Raw genomic sequence first — 23,438 nt, 5'->3', positions numbered from 1 at the left:
ATATTGTACTAGTCCGGACTAATGACCTTGTGTTAACATCATAGTGATAGCAACCCAGTTACATGACACCGGTTTTCAACATTTAACCTCATTTAATTCACAACAAATAACCGTTTTTGTGCTGCGCGATATGTGTTCACTTATTTCAGATCCTTAACTTATAACGCTGAATATATGAATTATGTGGCCAAAAATGCAATCTGTCCTAAAACTAAGTCTATTTTCATCAGTGAAGACCTATTATGTCTCCATATTTAGTAAATGTCACGGTAAGAGAGTTAACTAGATGTTCGTAATTACAAAGAAATAATCAAAGTCCACCTGAGTACCGTATTCTCTAGTGACAAATGTAATATGTTGTAAGGCACGTACGATATGTCAAAATCGGCCTCTCTCGCGTCATTTCCCGGAATATTACGAGGGGCAAGATCACATGATTTAGGAACATCAACATGGTGAGTTGGTCTATCACGAGTGCCGGTTTTATTTTGTGAATCTAATACTTATAGTTGCTAACTAATTTCTGCTTTTGTTACTGTAGTGTTCTGTTTGCATTTCATATGAAGTGCTTTAACAAAACCTCTTTTGAGAGAAAATCTAGTGTATATTTTCATACCGCATAGCCAAATTCTAACTTCCTCCTCTTTCTAATATTGATTGATTGATTGACCGCTGATTGGATAATTCTCAAGTGATCATTAATTATCCCACGTCAGTGATGGTTTTAGGAAGTGTAATCCTAAAGACGGCGCGTTTATCCACGCCACAGCTGTTACCAGCTTTAAAATATTCAGCTGAACGACATATGTGGAACAAATAAATACGTGTTTGTGGGCTGACGGTCACATTGCTATGACATGCAATAAAGATGAGGACTTCTGCGAAGGTCATACTGTTAACTAGGGATGTTTCTGTTAGTCATCTTGACGAACTATTTCATATATTCAGAAATAACAACTGATATAATTCGGAGTCTAGAAGTCATTTTGAATTTGAGGTTGAATCTCATTTAGGTTGAGATGTTAAAACTGGTCTGCATTTTCTCAATATTTATTATAGACAATATCTGTGTTTCATATATTGAATATTGTAAACACTCTTTTTAATCTATGTTTTACAATCAAATTCGATAAGTGATTGTCATCGTAACTTACACTCATCCAATATGGACGTCGTACTGAGATATATAGGCACCCTCAATCAGTTGATGAAAATCTTGATGAAAGTGACTACAAAATATGTAAATATGTTTCAAGTTACCTACATAAAGACATTAGAATATCTGTGCAAATTTATTCAACAAGACATTGTTAATCCAAAAAACCTATTAAACAAACTTGAACTCATGGAAATGAAGACAGGATTGTAAGGCAGCTTGTTATTCAAACATTTCTAACAGAAATATTCTGCCCATACAGATGAATCCCAAACACTGGAATGCCAAAACAAACCCCACAAAAACTCAAACTAGGTTTTTGTTTATGTATTTGAAAACAGGAGATATGTATCCTGAATCCTGTCTTGCCGAAGGTCACCCAGGTGTATTCGAACAACCGCTCACATCCTGGTTGACTTACTCCCTATGGGTGTTAACTAGACCCCACCTAGATGATATATTTATATATTTGAAGTATATGCACAGATTTTATCCAGGTCAGATCAGAGATCAATACTTCCCACAGGTCTTAAGTAAAAGTCAGTAGTTGAAGTACAATGTAAATACACATATTTTGTATCAAAGATCAATATTTGTCCGAAGTATGAAGAAAGTAGCAGTAAAACTCCCTAAATCAGAATTAACAAGTGTAATTGAGAATTCTGTAAAGAAAGTCATGAAATTTGCGAAGTGATTTGCATTTTATAGATTGGAACAGGCTTGAATTGTTGCTTTAAAACTTGATTGAATTGTTAACACTTATAATACTTAATGTCCCGGAATTTTCAGATTTGTCGGCCAAGAAATATCCATTTGTAATCCAGGGCCTAGATTTTCAAAGCTCTCTTAGCACAAAGATGGTCATAAGTTGATGTTAATGTTTGGTACTTATGACTGTCTCAGCGCAGAAGGAGCATAAAAAATCTAGGGACTGGTAAGATCCTGTATATATCTTTAGGCATGCTCATTTTGAGACTTTAAGTACATAATTTTCTTAAGAAATTCTATATTTGCTCAGTTGTTACTGTTGTTTAGGACAACATAGCTTTCATATGTGAATTTGAATGTGAAGCAATGTTTTTGTTAAAATGCCACAAGCGATGTGAGGTGCTCATAATCAAGAGCTTATTTAAGAATAAATATGGTGTCCTCAAGTGTTATTTCTAAGCAATTCGACTGTACTGTATTTTTTAACTGATTAATTTCGAGGGGTACCAAAAGAGCAGCATATTCCTAAACATCCACACAAATTGTTCAGGAAATCCTTGTATATGAGATTGCAAATTATTTTTGGAATCTGAATACCCATATAGCTTGTTGATTTCAAACTGTTTGTGAAAGCATTGCGTCTATCCCAGGAGGCAGAACATGCTGTATGTTTCTCAAGGACTCATGCATTGTTATGGAGTTGTACAAAAAGCTGGTTGGTACAGTCACTTGTCTCACATAATCCCTGGGTACAGTATGAGTGTAGCCATTGTGATGTGGCATTGTGTAGTGTGTTTTTAACCTGAAGTCAGCAATATTGCAGTTCATGGTCACTATCCATAAAGCGTTTGTAGCACTGTGCTATTCGTAAGCCCATGGTAAAGTATACAGACACGATTGGTCGTAATGTTACAAATGTTTCGTAGGTCTCGACTCTAATTTGGGAAATGTGACTTGCCACTAAATTATGTTTGGCAAAGTCAATACACATATCTCATGTCACCATGGATGCAGATATTTGAAACATGACCCTTCCAGCAACCCCAAAATCATACAATTATGAATCTGTTTCTGTAATCTCTAGAACTTTAATTGAAAAGTATCAAAAGTATTACGCATTTGAGAGGGTGTAATTCGAACTGAATACAGAAAATTACTTGGTAATGCATAGTCAATATTTTCAAAATATTCATCAAAATAATTAGGAATGGAATCCAAAATTGTAAAGTTAAGTCAAATGAGAATACAAAATAGTTTAACTGTTTCAAACAAATTGCATCTAATCCAAACAGGAAATATGAGTGTTAAGCTGAAGACAGCAAGGAAATTTCTTTAAATACATATATACTCCTAAGAAGGACAATGTAGACAAGAATCACAGAGTGTGGTTTAAGCACTGCTCTCTAGTCATGTCTGGATGTACTTAACTGGCTCTGTGTCAATACATACTTTTATCTCCCTAGCAGCACAGGCAAGTCACCAAGCTTCAAAACTAGAAGGTGACTTTGACAAGAAAACTTCCACGAGTGTAGATATTACGATGCTGTAGTTGCAAAATAAACACAGATAGGGAGTGGTTATCTAGCTAGGATTTGGCAAGTAATAGAACATAGGTCGTTGTCCCTCATCTAATGCAGTGTTGCCTGGACTTTGTCTGTCTGAGAGAAAGTCTCCTTTTTTTATCAGAATGTAAAATTCGTCAATGGTTTTGTAATTTTCACAAAATTCAGGATTTTGTGTGTCTTTTATTTGTATATGAATAAAACTTTAAATTTAAACTTCAGGAATCTATTTGTTTATGCAGAATGTATACTGGACTTTTGTCTGTTTGGGAAAAAGTCTCTTGCTGACAAGCTTTTGTAAATTTCAAAAGATTACTCTACCTTGATTCATATGCAAGAGCCGTTAGTATTAGTCAGGGTAAGTATAAGTAAATGAATAAATTGAAATTTTTTATTGAAAAAAAATACATATTTGTAAGAGTTTATTTCACTTTCTTTTTTAAATAAAACTTTATGTTCAAACCTAAAGTGATTATATGTTTTCTGCTATTAACAATCGGTAATTAAATTACCATCTTTCCATCCTTGACATATTGAGCACCTTTCATAAGTAGCATTTTATTTAAAATGTGAAATTTAAAACTGCAAAACCTACTCTCATTGTGAATGCTGATGAATGCTGACAAGAGCTAATTGTCAAGTCATCCTGAATGGATGATATGAAATGTTATGTGTGGATATGTCTATTGAAAGGAACTATAATGTAAATCACATCTGATTTTAACAATGCACCTGAACTAGCATTCATCATGGCAACTGACAGTGCAGCAATTCAGCCGATGGTCTGAACGAAGAAATGTTCAAATGGTGTTGTAATTATGTTTTGTGTGAATTTATATGCAAAACAATAAAGAAATACTGCTTCGTTATCAATGACACGATTTATAATATATCATTTTAAAAAATTTTCATAAATGTTACACCCTTTGCTATGCTGCTCACTCTAGATCCCCCGACCCTGCTATTATTATGTTAGAGAAAAACAAACTTTTTTCTTTTAGCTGGATTATTTTTTTACTTGCTATGGAAATATTTGGGATATCCTTCATCTTTCTGAAAATCTCGTTTGGAAAAACAATGGATTTGATATGATCAGATATACGAATACGCTATAATGATAATGTGACGATAACTGGTACGCGGCCATAACTGGTTGCATACATTCCTGACATGTTGAATGCAATACTGTATCGGCAACAATTGGACAGTAACTTGAATTTTCCTATTGTATGGATGGTCACTAAGTTAGTATCAGACACTTTTTGGATGTGTCTCATTAATATTCATGCTGAAACATTGAATGCCTGAATAGCTGCAGAGTTCTTTAAAATTTTCAATGTGACAGAATTAATCTGCATAGATGGATCCAGAAGGGTGGGTGTGCGGGGAGTGCTGGGTGTTGCAGGTGTGTGCATCCCCCATTTGTCCTGAAAGTTTCTTAAATGACCTTTGAAATGCAGGTGAAAATGAAGAGTGCACCACACTTTTTCTCAATAGTGTGTTCCCCATTCTCCAAAAGCTGTATCTGCCCCTGATATGATCCAAGTTTAGGCCTTGAAATGGAGGGATAGAAATACCTTTAGTTTCATGATGATGTTTAAATGGAATTTTACTGATTGAGGCAGTAAACAAAATAGAAATTGCTATAATTATTGGCAGCTGTTAGGATAATGAGGAAATGTGACAATCATGCATTAATGCACGTCCCTTGCTCATCTCACATAGACGAGCACACACAGGTGCAGAGACAAGCATGTACACATAAACCATTGATGGTTTTTTATGATGGAATTTGACTTTTGATAGTAAACATGAAACTCACTCGCTCACTCACCCCAGTACAAAGAATTTTGAACTCTTTAAATATTCTATCTGTGGAATGTTTGCCCACACTATGTCATCATGGTATGGGTGTTTGACATGCGAGCTGTCCATTGAGCCTGACAGCAGTATTGTCTACACCATGTCCTGATAGTATGGGTGTTTGACATGCGAGCTGTCCATTGAGCCCGACAAGTATTGTCTACTATACAAACAATTGTAATAAAACATGAGCTTGCTTGGACCTCGAAGCCCCTAGAACTAGTCTATCTCACAGTCCCTGAACCACATTATTTTCTCTACTGCCATCCCGACTTTGCAGTGCTAAAGCCTTAAATGAAGCAAGTCTAGATTTGCTCAGGTTCAGAAATCTCTGGTCTCCGTGGGGCTTTTCAATTTGAATGGGTTAATTTGTATCCATCAAAATCATATATGTTCAGAAACTAAGGATTAGTCTGCTCTGGGACCTGTGTTAAGAAGTGTTTAACCACTGTTTCTCAGCAGCTCAGTGTTGCAGGTTGGGTGGAAGTCTACAATGAACTCCTGTATTTGTCAATGAATGAATGAATGAATGAATGAATGAATGAATGAATGAATGAATGAATGAATGAATGAATGAATGAATGAATGAATGAATGAATGAATGAATGAATTGTATTTGTCAATGAATGAATGAATAAAAGTCTACAATGAACTGTATTTGTCAATGAATGAATGAATGAATGAATGAATGAATGAATGAATGAATGAATGCAGAGAAATTAAAATGTAACATGGCACAGGGCTCGATTTAATGCTTTGTTAAGTGCATTGTTGCAACCCAGTATTACAATCTACATATTAGTGTAGATGCACAAGGTGCATCTAATTCAACAATAAATCTAACACTATAAGCATAAATGTGTCAGCTCATTTTCTTCTAAATTTTGAATAGTGATGGCACCCAAATATTACTATTCATAGACAAATCTCGGCTGTAGCAGCTCTTGTGAACAGAGATTAGCTGTTTCTCTTTGTTGCTATGGTTTCATGGGTACTACATCACTGACATATGTGTTATGTGCACTGAAACCTGTGATGTTTTATCCCACTACATTGCAACAGGAAATCGGTTGGTGCAGCTAGGTCTTTGTCTTAGGTTGGACCTGGTGCATGTAGCTTAACATCTTTTAAAGCGAGCACTGTGTAGCAGAGAAATTCGTATTGTTTGTATACATATCTTAACTGTCTGCTATCTTGTATTAAACTCTTGTCTTTATATATTTTCAGGCAGGAGGAATGGACAGAGCACGGCGTATGCCGAAGATTGGGGACAATGAGAAGGAGTCCATGTTTGGATATGTTTACGCTGTATCTGGCCCTGGTAAGTGGAGAGGGAAGATCAACTGCAATATTAACAAATTGAAATAGCCTTTGTTCAGTTTTGATAGCACCTTCTCTGTTAGGATTTGCAAACAAAGACCCCTTGACTCTCAAGTATTTTGAAAATGTTGATACCATGAGGATTAAGATTTTTTTCATATGCATTTTATTTTTGGAACGTTTGAGGGGTAGGGTAGCATAGTGGTTAAAATGTTTGCCTGTCATGCTGGAGACACAGGTTCAATTCCTCACATGGGTTCAATGTGTGAACCCATTTTTGGTGTTCCCCGTCATGATCTTACCGGAACATTGCTAAAAGCAGAGTAAAACTTGACTCACTATGTGGAATATTGTATATAAATGTTGTGAATATGTTTGTAACCATGGTGACATATTTCAGTGGTGACGGCGCAGCAGATGTCTGGCGCGGCTATGTACGAGCTGGTACGTGTGGGTCATGCTGAGCTGGTGGGGGAGATCATCAGGCTTGAGGGTGACATGGCCACCATCCAGGTCTACGAAGACACCTGTATCCTTCACTGAACAAACTGTAGTCCTAGACTGCTTCTGTCAACACAAGTGCTAAGTGTGTGAAATACCAGTGATAAACATAACTGCTTTATAGGTACAAACTGTCTGTCATTATTTAAAGGATTGAGGCAGTAATTTATTTTATCCTCTTTATCACTTAATATGAGTGAAAATGAGTGTGTTTTCACATCACAACATTCGAATATTAGGAACACCAATTGTATTCTGCAAGCCTTTGGCATGCATAAAACATTGTTTTAATTCTCCATATGTTCCATATTTATGATAGTTTTGATATGGAAACATACAAGAGTGACAATCACTTCATGATATAAATTGGAGATAAACATCATGTTTTGGCCAATATCTTGGTGTTACTTTGTATTTGAAGCATGTGAATTCATTTGGAATTCTTTTAGCTCTTTTTTTTCGGAGCAGAACTTTAAAACACTTCAGTATTTCTTCTTCAACTAGGCACATAGATTGGTCTGGTGGTGTATTGGTGCATTTTGGTAGTTTTGGATTTCTGAATGAAATAAATGTTTTTGCATTAAATCGGCAACAAATTTGGCTTTGACTGTTTGACTGAAATTGGTGGTAGTACTCTTTCCTGGAGCAGAACTTTAAAACTGTTCAATATTTTTTCATCAAAGTAGGCAGTAGTGGTGTAGTGTTGGATGTCTGAATAAAATATTAGTTGGTTTATTTTTTGCGTTTCCATGGCAACTAGTTTGGCTTTGACTGAAGTAGGTCATAGTGCCTCTTAAGGAGCAGAACTTGCAAACCTTTCAATACTCTCCTGCCGCTTTGCAATAGTTTCAAAACATTCGACATGACATTACTAGTAGACACATTAAAGAAGAGTAATTTGTCTTTGCGGGGATATCAATGTCTTCTTCTTGTTTTTTATTGTTGAAAACAGGACAGGGAAGTTTGTTTCCGGACAGCTGGACTTTGAAAAATTACCAGTCCAGCTGTCTGGCTTTGATTTTTAAAAAAAATTGTACACTGCAATAGCATGTGAGACATCTTATTGTTTCTGTGATATGACTACTGTGTTGATTGATCTGAACCCTCACTTGTTTCCATCTGGAGCAAGGCTGTCTAGAATTTTTATGAAAATCTGACATCTGTAAGTAAATTTGTATGTATTTGTGAGACATGGAAGAATGTAGGACATACAGAACCTGTAGAGTGCTGATGGGAACATGCAGGTATTACTTGGAGTTATTTCCACCTTGACAAACTCAGCTGGTGTGACTGTGGGTGACCCTGTACTGAGAACAGGAAAACCTCTCTCTGTTGAGCTTGGACCAGGAATTATGGGTAGCATCTTTGACGGTAAGATAGTGCGTGTGCATCTCTTGGTCCTGAGGGACGGTTTGTTATTTTGGGCTAAGGGAGGGTGATGATGATTTCATGAAGAGTCATCTACAATGTGAATGACACCTCCTAAGCTTAAGGTACAAGTACTGGACCCCCTGTTTCGCTGATGTTGATATTGTGACTGGCATACAATAACATTAAGCTATTTGTTGCTTTTAATCCTGTTGTGTTATTGCGCAATTATTTTGACTTGCATCCAATAACATTCTCTTGTTAACTATTCTGTTACTCACTCTTGAGGAGTGATGGGGTAGTATAGAAGTTAAAACACTCGCTCATCATGCTAAAGGTCTAGGTTCGAATCCCCACATGGACACTATAATGATGTGAAACCTACTTCTGGCATCCCCAGCTGTGATATTGGTGGAATGTTGCTTGAAGTGGCATAAAAGCCAGGTCACTCACTCACTATCATCCAGGCATCTACTGTTTCATTCACTTAAAGTGATGTCAGTACTGCTGTGACATTGGTGGAAAATGGCTTGCAGTGGTGTTTAACCATTCTCACTTACCCACTGTGTGCAGGTATCCAGCGTCCGCTAGAAGACATCTGCGAGCTGACACAAAGTATCTACATCCCCAAAGGAATCAACACACCAGCCTTGGACCGATCCAAGAAGTGGGACTTTGAACCCCTCAACATCAGGGTGAATAGAATTACTTTTTAATGTTCTTATGCTTTGAATTCACAGTGCCATTACATATGTTATATTTGCTACTAGGATTTGAGTTCCACTGTACTTTAGTGAGTTTAATTCCAAATATTACACGTATGTTCTTATGCTTAGACATCATCTTATGTCGTGATTATCTCCCCTGTCATGAGATCTCTTCTACCATAACAATGTACCTTTTGATAGTATTCATGTAGTTTCATCAAATTTGTCAGAATCGCTTGTTTTGATTATATGTGATCAAAAGATTCTTGCACAAACTTTCAGTTTATCTCATAGTAACCTGTATCATGGGAGGTAACTATTAACCAGTGAAAGATTATATCCCTTTGCTGTCATGCATAGCTGTCAGTGTTGAGTTCATCTGGCATAGTAAAATTAGTTGTCTCCCCCTTATATCACTCATAGCTGTCGTCTGCTATATAATGTTTAGAGAACGTGAGTAATATTATGTATAACAGAACATGACACGTCAAGTTTTAAGAACGTTTATTTTAATGGTATTTGCCTTGAGAATCTGTGACAAAATTCATCTTGGTCATAGACAGAGATGTCAGCAGATACTTTATAGACAAATTGTTATAGCTCTATTTAATTTTCATATCACTGATCCGCAATTGGCATGATACTGTTTATAGACCCTGCATGTGAAATGATTGCATATGTACTTCATTCTTCATCAGATTGGGAGTCACGTGACAGGTGGCGACATCTACGGTGTGGTGTATGAAAACATCCTCATCAAGCACAAGATCATGGTTCCTCCAAAGGCAAGAGGAACCGTCACGTACATTGCTGAGCCAGGATCCTACGATGTCAATGTGAGTTGATGTTTTCCCATGTTCACAGAGGGCTATACATGGATAGTGTCTGATAGTCTAATGGTTAAAGTGTTGGCTCGTCATGCCAAAGACCCAGGTTTGATTCCCCACTTGGGTACAATGTGTAAAGCATATTTTGGTGTCTCCCCGCCACAAAAAGCGGTGTTTAACCATACTCACTCACTCTCCATATCCTAACCCTAAAGTTCAAGTTTCAGGGTTTCTTTCCAGATTTCATTGAGTCCATTGTCCTGTTGATGAGAGCAGCCTCATTTGATATGCTAAGTTGCATCTACTGAAAAAACACCAACCTGTATTCTGACGAATTTCACTTTCAAAACAACTTAGCCCCTTAGAAATTTGATTTCCATGAATAGTTTCTGTATCAAATTCCATATATTGATAATAATTTAAATCCCCCATGTCTTCTCTTCTGATCTTCATGATGATAGTTATAACTGATTTTACAAGATCTCTCATTGAAATCTTTCTTAATAGCGGACTCATGGGTTGGCCTGTCGAAATGATGTCCCGAATTAGACCTAGTCATATTGGCTGAGTGATTAATCTAATTCAACAAATGGTACAAACTGGCCGAAGTGTGTAGAGCCTGTTGTGGTTATTCAGTAAGCTGGATGTGACCTTGCAAATCAAATTATGTTTTGGTGTCCTGTGGTAAATGTTTGCATAAAATTGCGAAACATTGCTTCATCTTCTTTGAAGAAAGATTTTTGATGACTCTTTATCTTCAATTTCAAGTTCAAGGCATTGAGATAATTTTATGCTCTCTGCATGGCGTGACAGAGAATCAGATCTTTTATCCAACAACTCCTCTTTTTCTTTGCTTTGGCATTGTCATCTTTTTCACATAATATTGCAGTCAACTGCAGATATTTTGATAACATGGAAACAAAATACAACGAGATATTAAGAGATTGACACTAGCAATCATGACATCAAACTGTGTGTGAGGTACAACCACCAAATATGTTGTATAAAATATGTAAGTCAGCAGGTCATTACAACATGCTGACCCCTGTGAGTTGTGCATAAGACAGCTGAATAACACACTTCTAATGTCTCCTTGCAGGAAGTGATTCTGGAGACAGAGTTTGACGGTGAGCGCACCAAGCACACAATGTTACAGGTGTGGCCCGTGCGTCAGATGCGACCATCTGCTGACAAGCTGGCTGCCAACTACCCACTGTTGACTGGACAGAGAGTTCTCGACTCACTCTTCCCGTAGGTCACATGATAACCTCACATATCAGACTTAAATATGGTGCTCTGCCCAGTCACAGTAACTCTTTGGCTTACAAAGTGATTAGTTCTCCGACATAATGGACTCTGTGCCAGAATTAGTGATATCCAAGTTAAGTTTCACTGGACTCAGATTCTGACACTTGCCTGAAGTTAGACTGTGAATTGTAAGTTGTGTCTTTGTTTTATGTACATAATCTCTTTTGCCTGGATAGAGAGTTCTCGACTTGATCTTTTCGTAGGTCACATGATACTATTGATAGCCTCACATTTCAGACTAAAATATGTTTGCTGTGATACAAGTGAGACCTTAGGTTAGAAAAAGTCTCCAGCGAAATCTGTTTTGTCTTCCAGACTGTTCGCAGTCATACTTATACCTTGGCTTATTAGACGATTTCCAGGATAACCTTTTTGCCTCCGAAAACCTATTTTTTGCATATAAATTTTCAGTATCTTTTACCGTTAATGTATGGACTATTATTAGCGGTGGTCATGTGACTGGGTTAACTTTCACTCAACGCAGGTGCTTGTTTGTGTCTGAAGTTGCAGAATGGGAAGACTGTCTGTGTCTCGTACATGCAGTGAATATGATTCATGTATGAACAGGGTTTGTTGGTGTGTTTCCCAGATGTGTACAGGGCGGGACCACAGCTATCCCCGGCGCCTTTGGGTGTGGCAAGACTGTCATCTCCCAGTCCCTGTCCAAGTACTCCAACAGTGATGTCATCGTCTATGTCGGATGTGGGGAGAGAGGAAACGAGATGTCAGAAGTACTCAGAGACTTCCCACAGGTAATATCTTCATTGTGAAAAAAAATATAATGTAGATAAAATGCCTTCCACACTTTAAAAGATTGAACTCTCCTGTGTAGTGTGCCTTTTCATGGCCAAATGTCAAGGTCAAGTCAAGGTCATATTTTAGGTGAGTTTACTGTAAGAGGCAAGGAGGTCAGACTACAGTGACCATGGACGACTGCATACCTTGACGATTGGCAGTTCATAACTCTGTTCTGAATACAGAAGATGAATGGGTCATGCCACAACTCTTTTGTTAATTTTCGAATAACATGGATGCAAAATCTTTCTTTGACCCCCTTTAAATCTGAATGGTGCTACCTGTAGTAGCATGAGAGTTAGTAAACGAACAGTTGTCAACATATTGGAGTAAGAGATGTGGTTGTATCTGTGTAGTACAGTGTGTTGCTGGTTGAGATGTGGTTGTATCTGTGTAGTACAGTGTGTTGCTGGTTGAGATGTGGTTGTATCTGTGTAATACAGTGCGTTGCTGGTTGAGATGTGGTTGTATCTGTGGAGTACAGTGTGTTGCTGGTTGAGATGTGGTTGTATCTGTGTAGTATAGTGTGTTGCTGGTTGAGATGTGGTTGTATCTGTGTAGTACAGTGTGTTGCTGGTTGAGATGTGGTTGTATCTGTGTAATACAGTGCGTTGCTGGTTGAGATGTGGTTGTATCTGTGTAGTACAGTGTGTTGCTGGTTGAGATGTGGTTGTATCTGTGGAGTATGGTGTGTTGCTGGTTGAGATGTGGTTGTATCTGTGTAGTACAGTGTGTTGCTGGTTGAGATGTGGTTGTATCTGTGTAGTACAGTGTGTTGCTGGTTGAGATGTGGTTGTATCTGTGTAATACAGTGCGTTGCTGGTTGAGATGTGGTTGTATCTGTGTAGTACAGTGCGTTGCTGGTTGAGATGTGGTTGTATCTGTGTAGTACAGTGTGTTGCTGGTTGAGATGTGGTTGTATCTGTGTAGTACAGTGCGTTGCTGGTTGAGATGTGGTTGTATCTGTGTAGTACAGTTTGTTGCTGGTTGAGATGTGGTTGTATCTGTGGAGTACAGTGTGTTGCTGGTTGAGATGTGGTTGTATCTGTGTAGTACAGTGTGTTGCTGGTTGAGATGTGGTTGTATCTGTGTAGTACAGTGTGTTGCTGGTTGAGATGTGGTTGTATCTGTGTAGTACAGTGTGTTGCTGGTTGAGATGTGGTTGTATCTGTGTAATACAGTGCGTTGCTGGTTGAGATGTGGTTGTATCTGTGTAGTACAGTGCGTTGCTGGTTGAGATGTGGTTGTATCTGTGTAGTACAGTGTGTTGCTGGTTGAGATGTGGTTGTATCTGTGTAGTACAGTGCGTTGCTGGTTGAGATGTGGTTGTATCTGTGTAGTACAGTTTGTTGCTGGTTGAGATGTGGTTGTATCTGTGGAGTACAGTGTGTTGCTGGTTGAGATGTGGTTGTATCTGTGTAGTACAGTGTGTTGCTGGTTGAGATGTGGTTGTATCTGTGTAGTACAGTGTGTTGCTGGTTGAGATGTGGTTGTATCTGTGGAGTACAGTGTGTTGCTGGTTGAGATGTGGTTGTATCTGTGGAGTACAGTGTGTTGCTGGTTGAGATGTGGTTGTATCTGTTTAGTACAGTGTGTTGCTGGTTGAGATGTGGTTGTATCTGTGTAGTACAGTGTGTTGCTGGTTGAGATGTGGTTGTATCTGTGGAGTACAGTGTGTTGCTGGTTGAGATGTGGTTGTATCTGTGTAATACAGTGCGTTGCTGGTTGAGATGTGGTTGTATCTGTGGAGTACAGTGTGTTGCTGGTTGAGATGTGGTTGTATCTGTGGAGTATGGTGTGTTGCTGGTTGAGATGTGGTTGTATCTGTGGAGTACAGTGTGTTGCTGGTTGAGATGTGGTTGTATCTGTGTAGTACAGTGTGTTGCTGGTTGAGATGTGGTTGTATCTGTGTAATACAGTGCGTTGCTGGTTGAGATGTGGTTGTATCTGTGTAGTACAGTGCGTTGCTGGTTGAGATGTGGTTGTATCTGTGTAGTACAGTGTGTTGCTGGTTGAGATGTGGTTGTATCTGTGTAGTACAGTGCGTTGCTGGTTGAGATGTGGTTGTATCTGTTTAGTACAGTGTGTTGCTGGTTGAGATGTGGTTGTATCTGTGTAGTACAGTGTGTTGCTGGTTGAGATGTGGTTGTATCTGTGTAGTACAGTGTGTTGCTGGTTGAGATGTGGTTGTATCTGTTTAGTACAGTGTGTTGCTGGTTGAGATGTGGTTGTATCTGTGGAGTACAGTGTGTTGCTGGTTGAGATGTGGTTGTATCTGTGGAGTACAGTGTGTTGCTGGTTGAGATGTGGTTGTATCTGTGGAGTACAGTGTGTTGCTGGTTGAGATGTGGTTGTATCTGTGTAATACAGTGCGTTGCTGGTTGAGATGTGGTTGTATCTGTGTAGTACAGTGCGTTGCTGGTTGAGATGTGGTTGTATCTGTTTAGTACAGTGCGTTGCTGGTTGAGATGTGGTTGTATCTGTGTAATACAGTGCGTTGCTGGTTGAGATGTGGTTGTATCTGTGGAGTACAGTGTGTTGCTGGTTGAGATGTGGTTGTATCTGTGGAGTACAGTGTGTTGCTGGTTGAGATGTGGTTGTATCTGTGGAGTACAGTGTGTTGCTGGTTGAGATGTGGTTGTATCTGTGTAGTACAGTGTGTTGCTGGTTGAGATGTGGTTGTATCTGTGTAGTACAGTGTGTTGCTGGTTGAGATGTGGTTGTATCTGTGTAGTACAGTGTGTTGCTGGTTGAGATGTGGTTGTATCTGTGGAGTACAGTGTGTTGCTGGTTGAGATGTGGTTGTATCTGTTTAGTACAGTGTGTTGCTGGTTGAGATGTGGTTGTATCTGTGTAGTACAGTGTGTTGCTGGTTGAGATGTGGTTGTATCTGTGGAGTGCAGTGCGTTGCTGGTTGAGATGTGGTTGTATCTGTGGAGTACAGTGTGTTGCTGGTTGAGATGTGGTTGTATCTGTGTAGTACAGTGCGTTGCTGGTTGAGATGTGGTTGTATCTGTGGAGTACAGTGTGTTGCTGGTTGAGATGTGGTTGTATCTGTGTAGTACAGTGTGTTGCTGGTTGAGATGTGGTTGTATCTGTGGAGTACAGTGTGTTGCTGGTTGAGATGTGGTTGTATCTGTGTAATACAGTGCGTTGCTGGTTGAGATGTGGTTGTATCTGTGGAGTACAGTGTGTTGCTGGTTGAGATGTGGTTGTATCTGTGGAGTATGGTGTGTTGCTGGTTGAGATGTGGTTGTATCTGTGGAGTACAGTGTGTTGCTGGTTGAGATGTGGTTGTATCTGTGTAGTACAGTGTGTTGCTGGTTGAGATGTGGTTGTATCTGTGTAATACAGTGCGTTGCTGGTTGAGATGTGGTTGTATCTGTGTAGTACAGTGCGTTGCTGGTTGAGATGTGGATGTATCTGTGTAGTACAGTGTGTTGCTGGTTGAGATGTGGTTGTATCTGTGTAGTACAGTGCGTTGCTGGTTGAGATGTGGTTGTATCTGTTTAGTACAGTGTGTTGCTGGTTGAGATGTGGTTGTATCTGTGTAATACAGTGTGTTGCTGGTTGAGATGTGGTTGTATCTGTGTAGTACAGTGTGTTGCTGGTTGAGATGTGGTTGTATTTGTGTAATACAGTGTGTTGCTGGTTGAGATGTGGTTGTATCTGTGGAGTACAGTGTGTTGCTGGTTGAGATGTGATTGTATCTGTGGAGTACAGTGTGTTGCTGGTTGAGATGTGGTTGTATCTGTTTAGTACAGTGTGTTGCTGGTTGAGATGTGGTTGTATCTGTGGAGTACAGTGTGTTGCTGGTTGAGATGTGGTTGTATCTGTGGAGTACAGTGCGTTGCTGGTTGAGATGTGGTTGTATCTGTGTAATACAGTGCGTTGCTGGTTGAGATGTGGTTGTATCTGTGTAGTACAGTGCGTTGCTGGTTGAGATGTGGTTGTATCTGTTTAGTACAGTGCGTTGCTGGTTGAGATGTGGTTCTATCTGTGTAATACAGTGCGTTGCTGGTTGAGATGTGGTTGTATCTGTGGAGTACAGTGTGTTGCTGGTTGAGATGTGGTTGTATCTGTGTAGTACAGTGTGTTGCTGGTTGAGATGTGGTTGTATCTGTGTAGTACAGTGTGTTGCTGGTTGAGATGTGGTTGTATCTGTGTAGTACAGTGCGTTGCTGGTTGAGATGTGGTTGTATCTGTGTAGTACAGTGCGTTGCTGGTTGAGATGTGGTTGTATCTGTGTAGTACAGTGTGTTGCTGGTTGAGATGTGGTTGTATCTGTGTAGTACAGTGTGTTGCTGGTTGAGATGTGGTTGTATCTGTGTAGTACAGTGTGTTGCTGGTTGAGATGTGGTTGTATCTGTGGAGTACAGTGCGTTGCTGGTTGAGATGTGGTTGTATCTGTGGAGTACAGTGTGTTGATGTTTGAGATGTTGTTTCAGCTGACCATGGAGGTTGAGGGCAAGCCAGAGAGCATCATGAAGAGAACCGCCCTTGTGGCTAACACCTCTAACATGCCTGTAGCTGCCAGAGAGGCCTCCATCTACACAGGTGGGTACACCAGCCAGTCAGTGTATTCTCCAACCATGGGGAAACTCTCACCAACTCCAGGGTACACTGTCACCCCGACAATACCATCCCTCTCCCTAATGAGCTTTCTGTCCCTGCTACAGTTACCTACCTCTTCCCCACATTATATCCATGTCATCGCAGCAAAGCACATGGCCAAACTGCAGTTCCCACCTTTGGAGTTACCTCCCTTGTCCCTTACGAAAAAATATGGATTGCAACCTGAAACAGTTAAATTCAGGGATGGGCTGGTGGTGTTGTCTAGTGATTAAAGTATTCGCTTGTCACTCCAATTTGATTATTTACAGACCTCAGTTATACTGCTGAAATATTGATAGGCATGGCCTTTAACACAAATGTTATTACCCAGTATACTGATTATGTTTCTTAACTTGTCTGGCGTTGGGGTAGTCTAGTGCTTAAACCATTCTCTCATCACCCCAGAAACCCAGGTTCGATTCTCCACATGGCTGCAATGTATGAAGCCCATTTCTGGTGTCTCCAGCACCCCCACCCATATGATATTTCTAGAATATTGCTAGAAGTGGCAACAAACTTAACTCACTCACTCACTCTTAATTTGTCAGCTCTGTATCTGTGTTAGAGAGTGTCACAATGTAACTGAAAGCCTACTTAAACCACAGTTTCTCCCATTAACTCATCTTCTGTGACATATTGGTTGCAACATAATGTGGGTAAAGCGCTGGAATCAACCATACCCAGTTGACACAAATCTGAAGACTCTCAACATGCCTGAAGTTAAACTTGAAAGAGTAGCTAGACTGGATGCCCTTATTAAAGACAGTTGCACCATCATCCACACACCACTTAATGATTGTCGCCAGGTATCACGCTGTCTGAGTATTTCCGTGACATGGGTTACAATGTGTCCATGATGGCTGACTCCACATCAAGATGGGCTGAAGCTCTGAGAGAAATCTCTGGTCGTCTGGCAGAGATGCCTGCCGACTCCGGCTACCCAGCCTACCTGGGCGCTCGTCTGGCCTCCTTCTACGAGAGAGCTGGTCGTGTCACATGTCTCGGAAACCCCAGTAGAGAGGGTTCTGTCAGTATTGTTGGAGCGTAAGTACTTTGTCATGTAGTAATTTGTCATGTAGCCACACCATGTATATAGTCCTGTGGGGTGCTCACTGTTCAAACTTAACATCATTGAGACTTCTTATAATTTGTATGTTGACAAACTTTTTTATGTTTCATTTCAATACAGATTCTTTTGCCTTTGCTTGCAATACAAGACAACAATACAAGGATCCATATCAAAACGTGGCACCCACGTAATAAAAGAACTTGTTATCCATAATGTTTGCCAGTATTGTACTTCCCAACTTCTGCCACTGAAAGACCTTAGTTGAAAGAAATAAAGTTTAGGTGTCTGTTGGTACAGGTCATATTGTATCAAATTTGAACAACTACCAAACAACAGTAATCCTCACTAGAGAGGATTAAAAATGACACTACTGTATTGGAATGTTCTGATTACCTCCCTTGACGTGTGTTGTCCTCCCCATCAGTGATTTCTGTCTGTTTGTAGTGTGTCTCCACCTGGTGGTGACTTCTCCGACCCTGTGACGTCTGCGACCCTGGGTATTGTCCAGGTGTTCTGGGGGTTGGACAAGAAGCTAGCTCAGCGTAAACACTTCCCTTCCATCAACTGGCTCATCAGCTACAGCAAGTACATGCGGGCACTCGATGAGTTCTATGACAAGAACTTCCCCGAGTTTGTGCCACTTAGGAAGAAGGTATGTGAGCTAGTTATGCCCAATAAAACATTGATCTTGGATACTAAGACTATGGTTATTGATGTGTTAACTCGTATGCCAGTCATTTTGTTCAAAGATTGTTTCATAAACGTTCAAAGAGATTTGGTCTTTGGCTACATAATTTTGTGGAGCTATTTTAATGTGATTTACCTGTAATGGAGAGATGGGGTATCATAGCATCCTCATTTGAATAGAGTATTGGTCTCCAGAAACCTGTGCCTGACGTAAAAGCCAACTGATTAGATCGGTGGTCAGGGTCACTGATTTAGTTGATGCATGTCATCGTACCCCAAATGTGTGGAACAATGCTTATTAGGTTAGTCATTTCAGACCCAATTTATTACAGTCTGAAAAAACGGTAATAACATTGCACCAGGGCGATGCTGAGAAGAATAATACCTGGAAAAAATGTTAAGTTGGCCTACCAACCAAATTATTTCCATCTTCACTATGGGTATTCTCTTTCACAGTGCAAGGAGATTCTGCAAGAGGAGGAAGATGTCTCAGAAATTGTACAACTAGTTGGAAAGGTATATGCATTGCGGGTTCATTCAATGTTTTCCAGTAAAGAATATCCATAAAACATATTCCTGAATATCTGGGAATTGGTCCTGTGTTTGTTGGCAGAGGTGAATATGGGATCAGGTGGGTCAGTGGATGGATGTCATTGCATCACACATATCTGTCCTCTAAATATGTATCGATGAATTATCAAGTCCAGTGATTTTCAGACAGAAGTCGAATATTAACGTGTGCAGATTTAAACAACAGACAAACAAACGTTCCAGGACAGACTTGAAATGTGGACGTTTTGACTAGACACTATCTCTTGAAATTTCTATTGGATGGAAGTGATATTGCGGAAATATTGCTAAAATTGGCGTAAAACTCACTCACTCACCTGTTGAATGGCTAAATAATGTGAAAGTTATGCCCCTGGGTGACTCAGAGACCTGCCATATTCAGGTTCTCTCTCTAATTGTGTTCATAGATTTGTCAGCAGTATGCTCAAAGGTTTTGCTAACAAGTAGGACTTGCATCAGACACTGACATGTCTTGATAGAACTGAAATGCTGTTCAAAACAACTTAAGGTGTTTTGACAAACTTGTTACAACTGTGTCTATCTTTGTCTACCACAGGGCTCCCTGGCTGAGCCAGACAAGATCCTCCTGGAGGTTGCCAAACTCATCAAGGACGATTACCTGCAGCAGAACGGCTACACTCCATATGACAGGTGAGTGGAATTCCCCTACATCATGGTGATTGGTGTGATGACTTTAGCAAAACAAACATATAAGTTGGTACTTAAATAATATATGACATAATTATGTTTTTAAATTGTGAATTCTAAGTTGTTTCTAACTAGGACCATGGAACAGAATATAAGCTCCTGATCAGGTGTTGATAAATCTGAGCTCAGTTAATTTATTTGTAATCATGATTGTTTCGGCTCACTGACTGATTGTTATGCTCCATTTAGGTTTTGCCCCTTCTACAAGACAGTGGGTATGTTGAAGAACATCATCGCCTTCTATGACCTGGCTCGACATGCCGTGGAGAGCACAGCACAGAGTGAGAACAAAATCACCTGGGCCATCATCCGAGATCAGATGAACGACATCCTCTACAAACTCAGCAGTATGAAGTTCAAGGTCAGTCTATCAGTCTCAGAAGCAACTTCTGTGTGTTAGAGGAAGTACTGGTACATATACCAGAGTGTGAGGGTTGTTCCATGGTGGATGAACACTTTATATCTAAACCCTCTTCACTGTGGAGGTCACAAGTACCAACAACCCATGAAGATCCATGTTAGAATTGGTCTTCAGCAAATCATGCTTGTTGTAAGAGGCAACTAACAGGACCAGGTGGGCAGACTTGCTGACTTGGTGGACACATGTTGTCATATCAGATTTGTGTAGATCAGTGCTCATGCTGTTGATCATTGGGTTGTCTGATATTTTCCAAACTATATTTGTCCTCATTCCAGGACCCAGTTAAAGACGGTGAGGCAAAGATCAAGCAAGACTTCGATGAACTCAACGAGGAGATGCAGACAGCATTCAGGAATCTAGAGGATTAGACTAAGGTCAAGGTCACCTGACCATGTGATACAAAGGCTGTGTTTTTTAATGTTGACCATATTTCTCTGTTAGAATACACCACGTAGGTGCAACACCTCTGAGTCTCCTTGTGAATGTTTTACAAAAAGGCATAGAATCAAATGTCGAGCTTAGCATTTGTCAAGTCGTAATTAGCTCAGGCTCTTCGGTCTCCTTTAATCCAACTCTTCACTATCATGAAGTATCCTGGTTTAACATTGCTTGTCTTCAATCAAACTGGGCCTTACTTTATAGTTATGTGTGTATCTGGTGTCAGAGAAGTATCGGTGACATAGTTTCCATAATATAGCAGACTGTATTCCCAGAATGGCTGTAGATAGCGGGTATTTTGTAAATATGGATGTATTATGATTGAATCAAGATTCAAAAGCTTTGTATGTATAAATTGAACATCTTCATCACCAAATTAAACTACAGCAAATCGTATATCCCATGTCAGCTTTGACTCACAGGACAATGAAGGGTAGCTGAAGCGTAGGAAATATTTTATAGAAATATTGTGACAATAACTCAACTCTTAATACAAAAGATGTTGCTCAGTTTTTGAGAGAGACACTGGCCTGACACCACTGATATTTGACTGCAGTATTTCTTCTGCTTTATTGGCTTATGAGGTTTTGATGATGCATCTGCTAGCATATTTGTTAACTGATTATACAATTGTTAGCAAGATGAATTCATATACTGAAATGTGTCAGTTCCATGGCATTAACAAATACAACAGTCTTGACAACACATCTCAGCAGTCAGTCACTTTCAGCTGAATATGTTTAACGAAGTGTAATAGGTTGATATAGGTCAATTATTTCATGAACTAATGCAAACATTTTTTTTAAAATGTTAAAAACAGGTAAAATGTGAATAACAGACTGCATTAAAATTTAAGGTGTCTCATCAGACAAATGTTATTTAGAGCATGTTGGGTCTTACAGTTGAAATCCATTGTTTCTTGAGTGAATGACACAAATTGTGAGTTTTGTATTGTGATCGTGTATGTCAATACCGTTCGATCAGGGCATGGAGTTTCCGAAAATGGTGTTTGTGTTTGGATTGGAGCATTTGTTTGTAAGAATTTCATCCCAGAGTACTTGTTGAGATGAACCATTCCATCCTATTGTTGATTCATGGAACCCACTGTTTACATCATATGTTTGAAAATATGTTCAGAGTGATATTATGAGAAATTTTGTTTGTTGGTGAAAATTAAGGACACTTTGTATTCCAAATGATACATGATGTTCAAACGGGGACATATTGATATTATGAATTAAGATTTTTTTCAGTATCATTTCCTTACAGTATAATAGATCTGTCTTTGTATTAATCTTTCTGAAACAAGACTGAATGTCTTGTAGCTTTGTAATGGTAAAATTAGAACTATTTATGTTATGAGAGCCCAGTTCAAGTAAATAAAATATATATGTAAATTATTTCCAAAATTGGGTTTTCTATTTAAACTTGCAGGATTTATTGACATCTACCATCTGTTCCCAGAATGCTGATTACTTATCTTATCATGCAAGTCCACTTTGAGCATTTGTTGATGTTTGTCATTTTGTAATTTAGTTCATGGACCATTTCATGAAAGCTGCTTTATGTCAAGTTCGTGGCTAGTCATGCTCCACATTCGCACCATGTCCGACAGAACAATAAATTCTTGCTCTTTTCATAATATCCATAATGACGTGATGCAAAGAATTATGTACACATACCAGGGCCCTTATTCTTGAAACGTTTGTAGCCCTAAGCATTCTTAACTTGGACTGCAGCCAATGTGTTATGAGTGGGCTTAAGAAGTTTGTAGGTCTATGAGTGTGTCAAGAATGGAGAGCCATTTTTTTTAACAATGAATGCTGTTTGATATTTATTACAAGTGTCACTGTATAGTTCAGAAGTGAAATTTTGTGACTGAATGTTCACATACTTTAGCTGATGCACTATGTATAAGAGAGTAGGAGAATACTGTATAGTGTCATTACTTGTACTAGCATATGTTGCAGCAAAACATTTTGCAACACTGTGGCATGGAGCAACACTCTTCACTATTGTTACCGTGGTTTTAGCAGATTTAGGCCCAAATAATCATCATTGTAATGTCATCATGAGTGATTTGAAGCAGAATTAGTTGAATAAAAGTCTTTGAACTTGTTTTTCTTCATGCAAATCACAGAGCAGAGAAGACTGTGAAAGTACTAGTCATGAGTGTAATCCCTTAGTTTGTCTTCATGACATGGTAATCTCCCTTTGATAGTATCAATATTCTGCAAACTGGTATGGAATTGTAAAATAGTTGCAAAGGATTGTCAAATATTGTTCCGATATCTCCTTGATCTAGTGATCACCTGATGGAGGAGTTGCCTCCCTTAGTTTGGGTGTTCAATGAGCCCACCATTACCCACCTGTCAGTCATGTGCCCCGTCTTTGCTGCTGCTTTGTAAGAGGGTGGAGTTGACAGGCTATGATATTACCATCATGAAATAAATATGCTGGAAACAACATGGCGTCTGTGGGTTGTTCTTAATAATAAAATAATAATAAAATCACAGAATTTGGATGTTGTTCAACATTTAAGAATGTGGCAACTGTATGTTGGTTTGGGAGTATGAATCTTACTGGAGTTAAATATCATACAGATATCTATGTGCAATGTTTGGTGAAGAAATAGTGAATGGTCTTGAAGTTCTGTTCTGGAAAAGACAAATGTGCATGGACAGACGCATGAATGGAGTGCATTTTAATACCCCCTGTAAAACGCGTTGTGAGGGATAATAAAATTCTGAGATTTTAGTGTTCAGTCGGCAAGGTAAAATTATGAGGATTCGCACTCTTAATTTTACTTTAATCAA

The 23,438-nt window shown here is 39.2% G+C and overlaps 2 protein-coding genes across 2 annotated transcripts in view; both read left to right on the top strand.

The window, feature by feature from the left end:
• The window catches only part of LOC137288864 (small ribosomal subunit protein eS25-like), a 222,276-nt gene that overhangs the window by 173,577 nt on the left and 25,261 nt on the right, over positions 1-23,438 (top strand). The window lies entirely within an intron of this gene.
• LOC137288832 (V-type proton ATPase catalytic subunit A) lies at positions 373-23,086 on the top strand. The gene is made up of 15 exons (XM_067820815.1): positions 373-455; positions 6,517-6,610; positions 7,010-7,138; positions 8,392-8,481; positions 9,052-9,173; positions 9,884-10,021; positions 11,112-11,263; positions 11,910-12,072; positions 16,564-16,672; positions 17,536-17,773; positions 18,243-18,450; positions 18,942-19,001; positions 19,612-19,706; positions 19,953-20,124; positions 20,460-23,086. Exons 1-15 carry the CDS (start codon positions 453-455, stop codon positions 20,550-20,552), a joined length of 1,866 nt encoding a protein of 621 aa, XP_067676916.1. The 5' UTR covers positions 373-452; the 3' UTR covers positions 20,553-23,086.

The sequence above is a fragment of the Haliotis asinina genome, chromosome 1 (genome assembly GCF_037392515.1).
Source record: "Haliotis asinina isolate JCU_RB_2024 chromosome 1, JCU_Hal_asi_v2, whole genome shotgun sequence".
In the NCBI taxonomy this organism is placed as follows: domain Eukaryota; kingdom Metazoa; phylum Mollusca; class Gastropoda; order Lepetellida; family Haliotidae; genus Haliotis; species Haliotis asinina.
The sequence above is the reverse complement of the archived record's forward strand: the minus strand, read 5'-3'. Positions and strand labels throughout refer to the sequence as shown.